Genomic DNA, 13,476 nt, shown 5'->3' with positions numbered 1-13,476 from the left:
CTTATCTTTACTGTTAGCTCCTTAAAAATCCAGTCCGGGGCTTCCCTGTTGGCGCAGTGGTTGAGAGTCCGCCTGCCGATGCAGGGGACACGGGTTCGTGCCCCGGTCCGGGAAGATCCCACATGCCGCGGAACAGCTAGGCCCATGAGCCATGGCCTCTGAGCCTGCGCGTCCGGAGCCTGTGCTCCACAACGGGAGAGGCCACAACAGTGAGAGGCCCGCGTACCGCAAAAAAAAAAAAAAAAAAAAAAAAAAATCCAGTCAGACCTATATACCAAGTAAGGCGTGAAGGCTTTCCTAGCTGTTTTTCCATTTCCCTGTTGAAGGACATCTCGGTTCCTTTTTCTTTTTAGTGATTTTTAAATAAAGCTACTACAGACTTTTGCACACAGGTTTTTGTGTGGACATAAGTTTTCATTTCTCTTGGGCAGATACCTAAGAGTACAATTGCTGGGCCGTATGGTAAAACTACGTTCAATTCTATAAGGAATTGCCAAACTGTCTTCTACCATGGCTGTACCATTTTGCATTCCCACAGCAATGAATGAGAGTTTCTGTTACTGTGCATCCTGGCTGGCATTTGTTATTGTCAGTTTTATGAATTTTAAGCATTCTAATAGGTATGTAGTGGTATTACATTGTAGTTTCAATTTGTGTTTCCCTAGTGACAAATGATACTGTGTATCATTTCATGTCCTTGTTTGCCATCTATAATACCTTCTTTGATGAAGTGTCTATTCAGATTTTCTGCCCATTTAAAAAATTGGGTTATTTGTTCTCTTGCTGAATTTTAAGAGTTCTTTATATGTTCTGGAGAAAAGTCCTTTATCAGATATGTGATTTGCAAATATTTTCTCCTAGTCTGTGCTTTGTCTTATTCTCTTATCAATCTTCTACGAAGAGCAAAGGCTTTTAAAATTTTTTTATTTTTTTTTAATTGAAGTATAGTTGATTTACAATAATGTTGGTTTCAGATGTACAGCAAAGTGATTCAGTTATACATATATATGTATATATATATTTTTTTTATTATTTGCCATTACAGTTTATTGCATGATATTGAATATAGTTCCCTGTGCTATACAGTAAATCCTTATTGTTTATCTATTTTATATATAGTAGTGTGTATCTGTTAATCCCAAATTCCCAATTTATTCCTCCCCGCTTTCCCTTTGGTAGCCATAAGTTTGTTTTCTATGTCTGTGAGTCTGTTTCTGTTTTTAAATAAGTTCATTTTTACTATTTTTTAGACTTCACATGTAAGTGATATCATATATTTGTCTTTCTCTGACTTATTTCACTTAGTATGATAATCTCTAGGTCCATCCATGCTGCAAATGGCAAAATTTCATTCTTTTTATGGCTGAGTAATATTCCATCATACATATATAAAGAGCAAAGTTTTTAACATTGATAAAGTCCAATTTGTCCATTTTTTTCTTTCAGAGATTGTGCTTTTGTGTTGTATCTAAAAACTCATGAACAAACCCAAGGTCTCATATCTTTTCTCCTATATTTTCTTCCAGAAGTTGTATAGTTTCACATTTTGCATTCAGATCCATGATCCATTTTGAATGATTTTTTTTTTTTGGCCACGCTTCACAGCTTATGGCATTTTAGTTCCCAGACCAGGGATCGAACCAAGGCCCTCGGCAGTGAGAGCGTGGACTCCTAACCACTGGACCGCCCAGGAATTCCCTTGAATGATGTTTTATTTGAGGTATTAAGATATATTCCTAGGGTCATGTTTTTGCATATGGATGTCCATTTGTTCTAGCATCATTTGTTCAAAAATGTTCCCCCATTCAGTTACCTTTGCATGGTTGTCAAAACTTTGATACTGTTTGTGTGGGTCTGCAAAAAATCCTGCTGGGGTTTTGATAGAAACTGCGTTAAACCTATATTTTGGGAAAATTAATATCTTTACTCTATTGAATCATCTAATTCATGAACACATTGTATCCATTTATTTAGTTTTTAAAAAATTTTATCAGCGTTTTATAATTTTTAACATATAGATCCTGACATATTTTGTTAGATTTATATCTTTGAAATTTGTCAGAACTTGCTTTATGACCCAGTATATGGTATATGTTGAAAAGTTTCCATGTACATTTGAAAACAACATATATTCTGCAGTTGTTAGATGAATTTTTCTATATATGTCAGTTAGGTCAGGTTTGTTAATCTTGTTGTATAAAACGTCCATATCCCTTCCGATTTTCGTATGCATATTACTGGGAGAGATTGAAACATATCCCACCATAATTATGGATTTGTGTAACTCACTTTGGTTCTGTCCTTTTTTGTTTTACAGATTTTGAGGTTGTTATTAGGTATGTTTAGAATTTAGACTTGATATATCTTCCTGGTCAGTTGATCTTTTTATAAATATGTCTCTCTTTATTCCTAGTTATAATTATTGGCTTAAAGTCTACTTTGTCTGATATTAGCTATACCAACTTCCTTTGGTTACAATTTGTGTGGCATCTCTTTTTTCATTCTTTAAACTTGTTACTCTGTGCCCTTATATTTAAGGTATGTTTGTAAACATCATGTAGTTGTGTTTTATTTTGGTTATATCTAATCTAAAAATGTTAGTTAGTCTTTTATTTGTAGTACTTGGTAAATTTACATTGAATGTAGATATTGATATATTGGGGCCTACATTTACCACATTACTCTTGATTTCTGCTCTGTTTTCTCTGCCCTCTTTGGGTCTGGGTTTGTTTTGCTCTTTTTCTAGTTTCTTAATACGAAAGCTTGGATTATGGATTTGAGATGTTTCTTTTTTAATGTAAGTATTGTACTATAAATTTCTCTTTAAGCACTACTTTAGCTGCACCCCACAACTTTGATATATTGTATTGACATTTTCATTCAGCTCAGAATAATTTCTAATTTTCCTTGGGATGTCCTCTTTGATCCTTGGATTATTTGAGTGTGTTGTTTAATTTCCAAGTGATTGGAGATATTTTTGTTATCTTTGTTATTTATTTCTAGTTTAATTCCATTATGATCAGAGAATATAATTTATATGATTTCAGTTCTCTTAAATTAGTAAATATTTGTTTTATTACCCAAAATATTGTATACATTGGTGAATGTTCCTGGATTCTTGGGGGGAAATGTAAATTCTGCTGTTGATGGGCTTAATGCTCTATGAATATCAGTGAGATCCAGTTGGATGATGGTGTTGTTCAACTTTTCCATATCCTTGCTGATTTCTGGTCGGCTCTTCCTATCTATTACTATAAGAGTTATTTGAAGTCTCCAACTACAGTTGTGGATTTGTCTTTTTTTCCTTTCAGTTGTATCAGTTTTTCTTTATGTATTTTAAATTTCTATTGTTAGATGCATACACAGTTATTGTTTTATCTTCTTAGTGAGAGGACCCTTTTATCAAGATGTTATGTCTTTATTTATCCCTGATCATTTTCTTTGTTCTAAAGTCTTCTTTGCCTGATATTAATACAGCCACTCTAGCTTTCTGTTGATTCCTGTTTGTATGGTGTATCTTTTTTAACCTTTTATTTTAACCAACACAGGTTGAAGGTGAGCCTAGAAGTTCATAAATAATGTTACGGGGTTGCTTTCTTGAGCTCTTCCCTGTTATCTCCCCAGTACTTTCTGGCTCCCTGGGTCTCCCATTTTCTGTCTGGCCACAAACTGCTTAACTTCCACAGCTGTCATGTCGGGGCCAAATATTGTGAGAACAGAGAGAAAGAGAGAGAGAAGAGTTTTGGCTGATGGCTCCTGTTGCTGCCACCACTGCCACCACAGAATTGCCTGGGGCCTGGGTCAAGAGAGAACTGAGGAAAAGGAAAGGGGGGTTCGTCTACTCTCTCTGAGCTTTTGGAAGTTTCCTTTCCCATTCCTCAAGCCTGGCTTCTCCTGGGGCTCTCTCGTGTGCCCCACTTCTGGGGTTTGGGTGTGTTGAGTTCAAGGTGGTCTGTACTGGAGGGAAAGAGGTGATGGCGCTTTGGTTTCAGTGTCCTTTCCCAATCTGCCAGTGTTGTTTACTTTTCAGTGTTCTGAAAAAGCTGCGCTGTGCCTTCTGTTCAGATTTTATATGGAAAGGGTGGCATGTGTTTTCTCTATCCTTCCCAGAACTAGAACCTCTGATTGATATTATTTAAATTTCTTATTTTCTAATTAACTCATATTGATAGAACAGCAGTTGATGTTGCTAGTAAGGATTCAGGTAAGTGGCCAAATCACATAGTTTTCAATTAATTCTCTTGGCTTTGTTTATGCTTGCATTTATGTCAGCTGCACATGGTGCTATTCTCGTCTCTCCCTTTGATCACATAGTTTTCACCGTATTCTTCTGTTTGCACCTTCCAACTAGCCTCGTGAGTGAATGTAGTCTTGTTATCTCTTTGCAACTTGGAGCACAGCCTCTTACACACGATCCCACGGTAGGGCTGGTCAGGGCAGTGAGTCTGGATGTAGCTCAACTGAGCTGTATGAGGCAGAGTTTTGAGAAAATTAGATGGGAATCCTCGCTGAAGACCCTTTCAGGGTAAGTTTGTGCTTGCTTCAGACATAATTGAACTACAGCAGCCTTCTGAACTCATCAAGTGGGGTGTAATTTCAGAACAAATTTACTTTACACACAGCTCTTTTAAGATGCAAATCTTCGCAGAAATTACACCTGATGCAGTTGAGCTGGCAGCTGGGGTCTGGCACACTCAGGAAGTGGGATAGGGTCTCAGTGGAGGTGCAAATTCATTCATGTGCAATTCAGAGGCCACATTAAGGTCTGACTACCACTGTGACCTTCTTATCACCATGAGTGATTGATTAAGAAATATTCAGCCTCTCCCTGAGAACTACAGAGATGATAATCCAGCCCTGGTTGCTATGATCAAGTGGAAAGACAGAAAATGAGGGGGACAACCGAGGCCAGCCTGGTTCCAGCCTCATGTGGGGTTAGGGTCAAGCTCCCTGTGTACTGCCGTAGTGGTCCCTTAATCTCACTAAGCTTCAGTCACCTCATCTATAAAACACACTACATGCTTACCTTGCAAGGTGAGGCTACTGCAAGGGATAGTGAGAAAATGTACAGGAAACTGCAGAGCCTTCTGAAATGTGAAGTTCCATACAAGTGTTTATTAGAAAACATTTATTAAATATCAAAGATAAAAATAGGACATGAAAGGGGAATTAAGAGAAACAGTCTAATAGCAGAATCAAGGTTCATTCCTGAAGTCTTCTCTGCCTCGTAGGGCATGGACTCATTTTATGGAAGGGCTGAATTAGGAGGTCTCCAGGAGCCTGGGCTGGGTCAGCACCTATCCGAGTCCCTTCCAGCCCTGAGAGTTTATGATTCTGCCTCTGGTGCCCAAGTTTCCCTCCTCTGTGTCTCCCGGGACGGTGGCCGTTGGCAGGGGCACACTTCCCAGGGTACGTGGGTGAGGGTGTGACTGGTTTGATGCCTAGTGCCTCTTTCTTTTCCCAGGCTCCTGAGATCACGGGAGCCCAGCATCATCCTTCTGTCCATATGAAAGAGGTTGTGTCGGGCTTGGGATGCATGGGCCCACTGGGTCCCGGAACCGACAGCTGGAAAGTTTGTTCACCCATGATTTGCTTTAACTGAAATGTTCAGGCTTCCAGAACACAGACCCTCCTGAGGGACCGACGGGAGGCACCCCATCCTGCCCTGGCACATCTCCAGCTGCAGCGGACTCCTTCCTGCTCACCCCGAGGGTTGCCTCCGTGTTCAGCAGCGCACTGGGGCTCAGGGCCCAATAGCACTGGTGGCCTGAGACTCAGGGTGCCCGTCCAGTGGGTCATGGGTCAGGGATGGGCCAGCCGACCACTTTCCTCTCCCTCCCTTGCAGATCACCTCCAATGAGAAGCACCTGGAGAGCCTCAAGAATTCGGGCAGCCTCCTGCAGGCTCTGGAGTGGCTGGCCCCGGCTGGGGGGTAAGTAGGCCCAGGAGGGCTGTGGGAGGAGCGGCACAGAGCATACCTGGGCTCAGCAAATAGCCTGGCGTTCCTTTTCTCTGCTCTTCTTCCCTCCCCCGCCCCCCATTTCCCCTACACACCAGGGACCGTCACCTTCCTGCCTGATACTGCCCACTGAGATCCCTCCCTCCCAGTGTGGGATGGGCCACTCTGCCCCCCCACCCCCTGGGAGTCCCCACTATGGAGGCGGGGGGAGGTAACGGGAGGGAGAAAAGAAGAGCATCCCAGCCCTGCGGCGCCGGGAGGCCATATTCCCATCTACAGGGAGTAGAGGTGGGGACGGGAGCGGATTGTGACCAGGTGGGAGGCCTGATGAACCTCATGAGAAAAAGAAAGCAGTACCCGTTTGTGCACACATGCCCCCCGCAGCAGCCTGGCCAGAGGCACCATTACCACCACCTTGCAGAGGGTCTGGAGGCCCACGCTACAGCCCCGGCTGCCTTCAGAGGGAAAACTTGAACCCCCAGAACAGACTGTTAGACACTAGAAGCTGAGGTTAGGTCAGCCTCCCAGTCCTCAGCTTCACAGTCAGTACGTCTAGAGCATCCTGGAAGTGAGGTGCCGAGACCAGGACAGCCCTGTCACCCGGAACATGCTGCACCCTGTGGAGGGAGGAACCGGCCTCTCTGCCAGCCCCCCGGTGACGCCGATGCTGGTGTAGTGAGGGCGCTGGGAGGGTTCTTGCCGCACACACCCCTGCACTCCCTGGAGAGGTGGTTCGGGGCAGGGGCGGTGGGTAGGGCTGACGAGTCATTTAAAATGTTAGTGCCACGTGACCAGAGAAAATGGCATGGGAATAAAGAGAGAACTGCCCCCAGGTATCCACCCTTTAGGCAGCCGGTGTGCTGTGTAATGGCTCACTGCATGTGACAGCGCCAGGGCCTGGCAGGTGGGTTCTGGGGGTGGTTCAGGGGCTTGATTAAATGAGTCGGTGAGTGCCTTGTCCTCAGAGCTGAGGGAGGCGGCCGGAGGATGTGGTGGCCCCTGAGCTGCAGCAGCTCTCCCTGCCCTGGGGAGGAGGCCCCACCTGCTAAGGGGTACCTGGCCTTCGCTGGGTGTGCGGGACGCGGGGTGGTGCATGGCATTCCTGGTAGTTTGTTTTCAGAGCCACAAGGTTCTATGGAATCTGCTTCCTGGTGTTTGGAGTTTTGTATTAGTTGGAGAAGAATATGCGGTTGAGGTATTGCTGGGAAGGTGAGTCTGCGGAGAAGGCTCAGCCCCAACCAGCCTTGTTGTATTAATCCTGGATTGGGTGGGGAGGGGACAGCGCCTCCTGGCCTACCCCACCCCCTTTCCTCTGTAGCTTAAGCCAAAGATGTCAGTTCTTACCCGTGGTTACTGTGAGCTGAGGGGAAGGACGGGCTGACTTTGATGGGAGGGTCCCCTGCGCAGCACGGTGGCCCCTGTGGTGTAAGGCACGGACACTGGCTCCCCAGGTTGGGCCACAGGCCTTCCACTAGACTGGTTTGTGAGGAGCAGGTGATGACCATACCTGGGGACCCTGGCCTTGTGCAGACAGCTGAGATGAGGCCCCTGTGAGCAGATGTGTGCTGGCAGAGGGTGGGAGAGCCACCGGGAGGCATGGGCTTGAGTGGGGAGCTTCTGAGAGCCTTTCCTCTCCACGGCCTGCCTCTGTGGGACTCCCCCGCCCCCCAGCTGTGTCCGAGGCCGGCACATCTTCATGCTGTACCAGTTTGGGAGCGCTGGACCCAAATTTGGACCAAACACGTGAAAACGAGACTCCCTGAGGCTGGTGGCCTCTTCCGTACCCACATGTATCACTCCAGCAACTAACACGTCTACACCAGGCATATCTCATACTGGTTGACAAGCTGCTGCTCCGCAATTGTCCTGTTTGGGCTTTGTTCGGATGGCCCCACCAGAAAAAGGTTTTCTCGTGTTGACCAGGAGTGACTGGATGGCAGCGTTCTCAGTTCTGATGGGGCCCTGCCAGGCGGGTGTGTCCTCCTTGCCAGTCACTGGCCCCCAAGGGCTGCTCTGGCAGGCGGAGTGGGCAGCACGGCTCCACCAGAGTAGCCTGGTCTCAGCCGAGAGCAGGCCAAGTTCAAGTGCATTCCCTCAGCCCTCAAAGGGGCCTTTGATGCACAGAGCAGGAATGCATGGCACCATCTCCGACCACAGTCCTGTCCCCGTGCGACCCACCTCTTTTATGCAGCCCCCTGGCATTTGGCAACAGCTGTATTTCTGTGTAGCGAAGGGTGTGCTATCAGCTAATTTTATACTTCAAGGCACACTGCTTGCTATGCGCCATTCTTTTCTTTGGTAACAGTTGTTAAGGCACAGGTTTAAATGTGTCTCAATTTGCTCCAATAACAAAGTTTCCATTTGAAGCTCTTAATTGCACATCCACACCTATGAGAATAAGAAACCCGAAGCTCCTGGCTGATTGGCCAGGAAGGGGCAGCATGGAGCAGGGAGTGTCAGCAGCTGGGATCTTTGCTGGGTGGCACAAGTCAGCTGCAGGCAGGCGCCGGGCAGCCTCACTGCGGGCCTCGGGCCGGCAGGCTCTGGCTGCCGTCCGCCTGACTTGCCCTCACAGCTCAGCATCGGTGCACCTGGCCAAAGTGGGGTCAGACGTCGAGGGGTGGCAGGGCCAGTGCTGAGCCCCTGTGGGACTGTGGGCTTCGGGGTCCTCACCTCATGGCCCTGGAGCCTGTGAACGCTGTTTCTGCTTCTCAAGATGATGCTAGGGGCAGCTCTGGGAAGCAGCTGGTCCATCAGGTACTCGGGTGCAAAAGAGGCCAGCTCCTTTGGAAGACAGAGCATTTTACCCTGGGGATGCCTAAATGTCTCTACTTTGGTTTTTCTCAGTTTGTCGGCCAACAGTGCAGTGGCTTCCTTGGCCCTGGAGATCCTCCAAGCTGCTGGACACTAGGCAAGAAGGCATTTGGCACGAGCCCACTCTGCGGCACCCACCCTCAGCTACACACATTCACCACATGGCACCTACAGCTCTATTTGGATCTAATAAAGTCAGCTGAACCTGGAACCTCTGGCTGAGATGATCTAACTCCAGACCCTAGAAAACCCACTCAGAATGGACCTCCTCGGTGCATGTGGGATGCATCTGGGAACCCCAGGTTTGCTAGCTGTTCTCAGAATGCTCTTTCCCTCTGTGTGGGCCAGGTAGGCCTCTGCTAAAGCCTGCACTGCCTGTGCTAGTCTAGGCCTGCCAGTGCCTATAAGCATCTTTCTTCTCTGGAGAAGAGTTAACAGGCAGGACTAGGCAGGATGCTCTCCCAGCTCCAGCTCCAGAGCAAGCCTTTGGAAGTTATAGTCTCTTGTCTTCCTCCTACTTTTACCTGCTTGGCTTTTCTTCATTTCAGGGATGAAGTGATCCCAAGAATCTTGGGGAGAACTGGGCAAGACTGCACTAACAGGAACAGGTGGTTAAAACTTTGCCTAAAGGAATGCAAAACGCTCAAGGAACGCTGGCTTCCTTGAAGATCTGCTCATCTAGATGGGATGATGGCATCAAGGTAGAATCACACCCCCAACTTCCACCAGTGACCCCCCTTATCCTCGAAGCCTTTCCAGCTTCTTCCTCACACATATGCCCTTAGTGCCCCCTGTGTAAGAGTCAAGCCTGTGAAAATACTGGGTGGACACTGCGGAAGGGGGCTGGGACTGTTGTACTGAGGGAGGGAGAGGTTGACCCTGGGCAGCTTGAACCAGATGAGCAAGTTGAGAACGTTCCTTGGCCTCCTCTCTGGGTCCTCTGTTTCCCCACCTGCAGAATGAAAGGGCTCGACTAGATCAGTAGCTGCAGTGCTCTGGGCTGCTTAGAGGGGATCTGCCCCTTGACCCACACTGCCTGAGCCCAGACGGGCTTCTGTCCCAGGCAGCAGCCCCTGTGCGGGGGGAATGGGAGGGGGACGCAGAAGCGGGAGGCACAGGGGCACACAGGCAGCCCCACACCTACTGCATCACAGGAAGCTGGGCACACTGTCACCAACAGGCCCACTTTGCCGCGGTGATCTGGGTAGTGTGCCAGCTTCCATTTGGCTTTGTAACGAACACAGCAGTTCCGTGGCCCCTCCATCAAAGGCATGGATGTCACTTACCTTATTTAAACCTCACCACCTGCCAAGCAGACCTTCTTATCTCCATTTCATAGATGAGAAAACTGAGGCTCAGAGGAGCCAGCCCACTTGCCCAAGGCCCCACTGCTGGGTTGAACTCGGGACTTGGACTCCGCAGCCTGTGTGTCTGCCAGTGGGTGTCCAGAGTCGAGCTGAGTAGCAGGGGTGTAAGGGGGAACGCCACCCAGGAGCAGGCAGTGTCCTTTGCTCTCATAGCCTCCTAACTGCCCACAGGAAGTCCTGCTGGGCAACGTGCCCATCACCAGGCTGTGCGCCCAGGTGGCCCTGGCCTGGCTGGATTTGCCTGTGTTCCTGGGGTGGGGGAAGCTGATGAAGCAGCTGGAGGCCTGGCCCTCAGCTCCTGTTGCTTTGCCTCTTTGGTCCAGGGAACAGGCACAGTTCTCCCTGTTTTCCCAGGAAATCTGTTCTCTCTCCTTTCATTCAGCTCTTAGGGGAACCACCGTAAGTTCTGGACCTAGAGTCCCCCAGAAGGTATTTCAGAGCAATCGAATTCTTCTTTCTCTACCCTTTTGAGTTGAGCAGGGAGGAGTCTTTGCTGCTTAAGGTGAAACAGGAGGAAAGTTTGAACATTCCAGAACTACGTTAAGTGGACCATGCCTGGCCCTGAGTCCCACAGCCTTGCCTCTTTGAGGAAAGGCATATTTGAATAGGCAAGGGGCAAGGAGGAGATGGTCCCAAGCAGGGCTAGTGCCCCACCAAGGGTGTTCAGCCCAGGGTGACAGGCGCTAAAGCTAGCCCACGCCAAGTTTTGCACCCTGGCATGAGGCTATGTCCTCCTGGAGTTAGTTAGGGGATCCTTTTTGTCCTTCTCACAAAGGTGCCTTATGGAAAGCAACAGCTCCAGTCCTAATGAGCTGAGGTAGGGGACATGAGCAGTCTGGCTGAGTAGACAAGAGGGAGGCCGAGAGCAGTACCCTTCCCTGCCCCAAATGAGAGGCCCATACCCTTCTGTGGCTTCCCCAGCTCCAGTTCTGAGAAGACCTGGGCCCCAGCCACCCATCAGAGCTCTCAGGATTCTCGCAGTGACCAGAGGCCCAGACCCAGGTAACTACCGGCCCTCCTCTTCCTACCACCTGCAAGCTTTAGCTGTTTGCTGATTGGCTACAGTCCATCAGCTGAGCCCCCCAGGGATGAATGGCATCACTGAAGTTGCAGGGTGAGGGGGCAAAGGAGGCAGCAGGAGCACGCCTTGCATGGAGCAGAGCAGAGAGGACCGGCGAGTGGCTGCACCAGGCTGCCTTCTTTCCCTAACCACAGGCCCAAAGCTTTGAGACCTTGCCTCAACTTACAGTCTGAGAGTAGGTGCCCAGTGAGCTGTCCCTCTGTGAAGATCTATCTGGGGTGACTCTGGCCTGGAGGGTATCCTGAGAGGAACTGACAGTCATCTGGCATCTAAGCAAGTGGCTCTGTAGGACGCAGCAACAAAATTTACTGACTGACGGTTCTTTGGGCTTGTCTAGCTCTTCATGTTTCCCATGTTATCATGAGGTTTCCCCTATTACCTCATGAGGTTCTGAGGTCAATTCTGTGAATGCAGGGCAGCTCTTAGTCCTGTACGACAGCTCAGAAGTGGAGGCTCTGGTGGCTAAGGCTTTTGTCCAGACTGAGTGATAGTGAGAGGACCTGGGTCTCTCCTGCCTCCACTTGAAGCAAAATGCCCTTTATTCTCCCTCCTCCAACAACAGAAAAATATGTAGAAATCAATCTCTGATACATGGACTTATGCAGGGGCTGAGGTAGGAGCCTCAGGAGGGAACTGGTAGGGAAGGGGGCGGCAAGAAGCTACAAAAGCCCAAAGAGGCTTGGTCCCTGGGGAGACCTGTCTGGCGTGGGGTGGGGACAAGACTCACTGAGTTTCAGGAGGCTTTGGCCCCAACAGCCTCAAGCTTCCAGGAGGCCGAGGGAGGGAAGTGGCAACAAGCACCAGCCTTGGCCCAGAATAAGGACCAGGGCGGTGTGGAGTCTTGATGTGACCTGGAAGAAGGCTGGCCTTTTACACCTGGCCTCTGGCCTCTCAGAGGCTTGATGCTGAGGTGGCAGAGGAGGCTGGTCACCTCCCTCTAGATTACTCAGGAGGTGGGGAGGTGGAGTGGACACCACACAGGACGTTGATGAATAAGAAAAAGGAAGCACTATACCTTTTCAGCCTCCCGCCCCCATTATTTTCTAATTGCATTTGATGGGTGTTCACTGAAGCAAGGCAAGGCAGTTAGATTCTCACCTAGTAGAACAAAACAACTGCAGTGGAGCAACTCAGCTCTCTGCTGGTTTACAAACCATACGGCACGATTCGGATCTTCTGTTTTTATTACACTAATCAAGACATATTTATCTCAAGATCTTTCACTGTCAAGGATTCCAATAACCAGATCAAAGCCTCATGTCTAGAACACCTCATCCAACATGGAAAGGCTTCATTTTTCAGCTCATTGGTGGTCACTGCAATGGGATCAAATGTCCTACGCACCTCCATCCCCAGGTAACCATTATTCTGTTTTTTTGTGGTAATCTAATAATTTTCTTGCTTTTTAGTTTTACTATCTCGGGATGATTTCCTTAAAACCGTATGCCTTTCTTTTTGCACCAATGCAGTCCTATGGCATGCATTTGTGACTTGCTTTTGTTCAGTATCATATTTGAGATATACCCATACTATTGTGTTGAAGCTGTAGTCTTTTACTGCATTGTGGCCATTCTCTTGCAAATTATTGGACACATGGGCTTCTAGTGAGGGCTTTTGATATTTTGTTGATCATGGATTTTTTCCTGCATTAATTTCAGTTTTATCCAAATGGCTACCTAACTGTTCTACACTTTTACTAAAAAGTCCCTTTTTCACACTGACCTCCAATGCTACCTTTAAAGTGTCTATTGTCTTCATCTTATTCTGTTCCCTTAGTGTATACTTTTACACACGTGCCAATAACAGTGTAAATTAACTACCTCTAGCTTTACAGTTAGCCTTGACAGCTGACAGAACAAGTCCTCCTATCATCTTATTCTTCACAAGTGTCTTTGCCGTTCTTGGCTCTTTGTCCTTCTAAGTACATTGCAGAACTACCTGGCTGAATCAGATTAACCTTCTTATAAAGTTTTAACATGGAACTTCAAAACTATAATGATTTTAGGCAAAGCTCTGAAATGTTTTCTGGTTTAAAAAAAAAAAAAACACCCTGCTGTGGTTCTTTATGTTAAAAGCTGAACTCACTGAAGATCTTCACTCTAACCAATAGCTAGCTCTAGCCTACTAATAGTTCATGCAATGCCGCCTTGGTTCTTTGTGTCATGCACTGGAGGCACGACTGCCCCCTCACCAGGTACACAAATGTTTCCTCTCCAATCCCGATTACATCTTAGACCACAGGGATGAATTTATAA

At 47.6% G+C, this 13,476-nt stretch overlaps 1 protein-coding gene across 2 annotated transcripts in view; it reads left to right on the top strand.

Moving 5' to 3' along the window:
• ULK4 (unc-51 like kinase 4) overlaps nt 1–8,895 on the top strand; it is a gene marked incomplete at its 5' end in the record, with an annotated part of 522,486 nt that extends 513,591 nt beyond the window's left edge. For both annotated transcript variants that reach the window (XM_079713313.1, XM_079713312.1), the window contains 2 exons: nt 5,847–5,932; nt 8,807–8,895. In XM_079713313.1, coding sequence (XP_079569439.1) covers nt 5,847–5,932; nt 8,807–8,870 — 150 coding nt within the window. In that variant the 3' untranslated portion in view covers nt 8,871–8,895. The remainder of the gene's footprint in view (nt 1–5,846; nt 5,933–8,806) is intronic.
• Nucleotides 8,896–13,476: the final 4,581 nt, after the last annotated feature.

This window comes from Hyperoodon ampullatus, assembly GCF_949752795.1.
Source record: "Hyperoodon ampullatus genome assembly, chromosome: 10".
Lineage (NCBI taxonomy): Eukaryota > Metazoa > Chordata > Mammalia > Artiodactyla > Ziphiidae > Hyperoodon > Hyperoodon ampullatus.
This window is presented reverse-complemented; position numbering and strand designations above follow the sequence as displayed.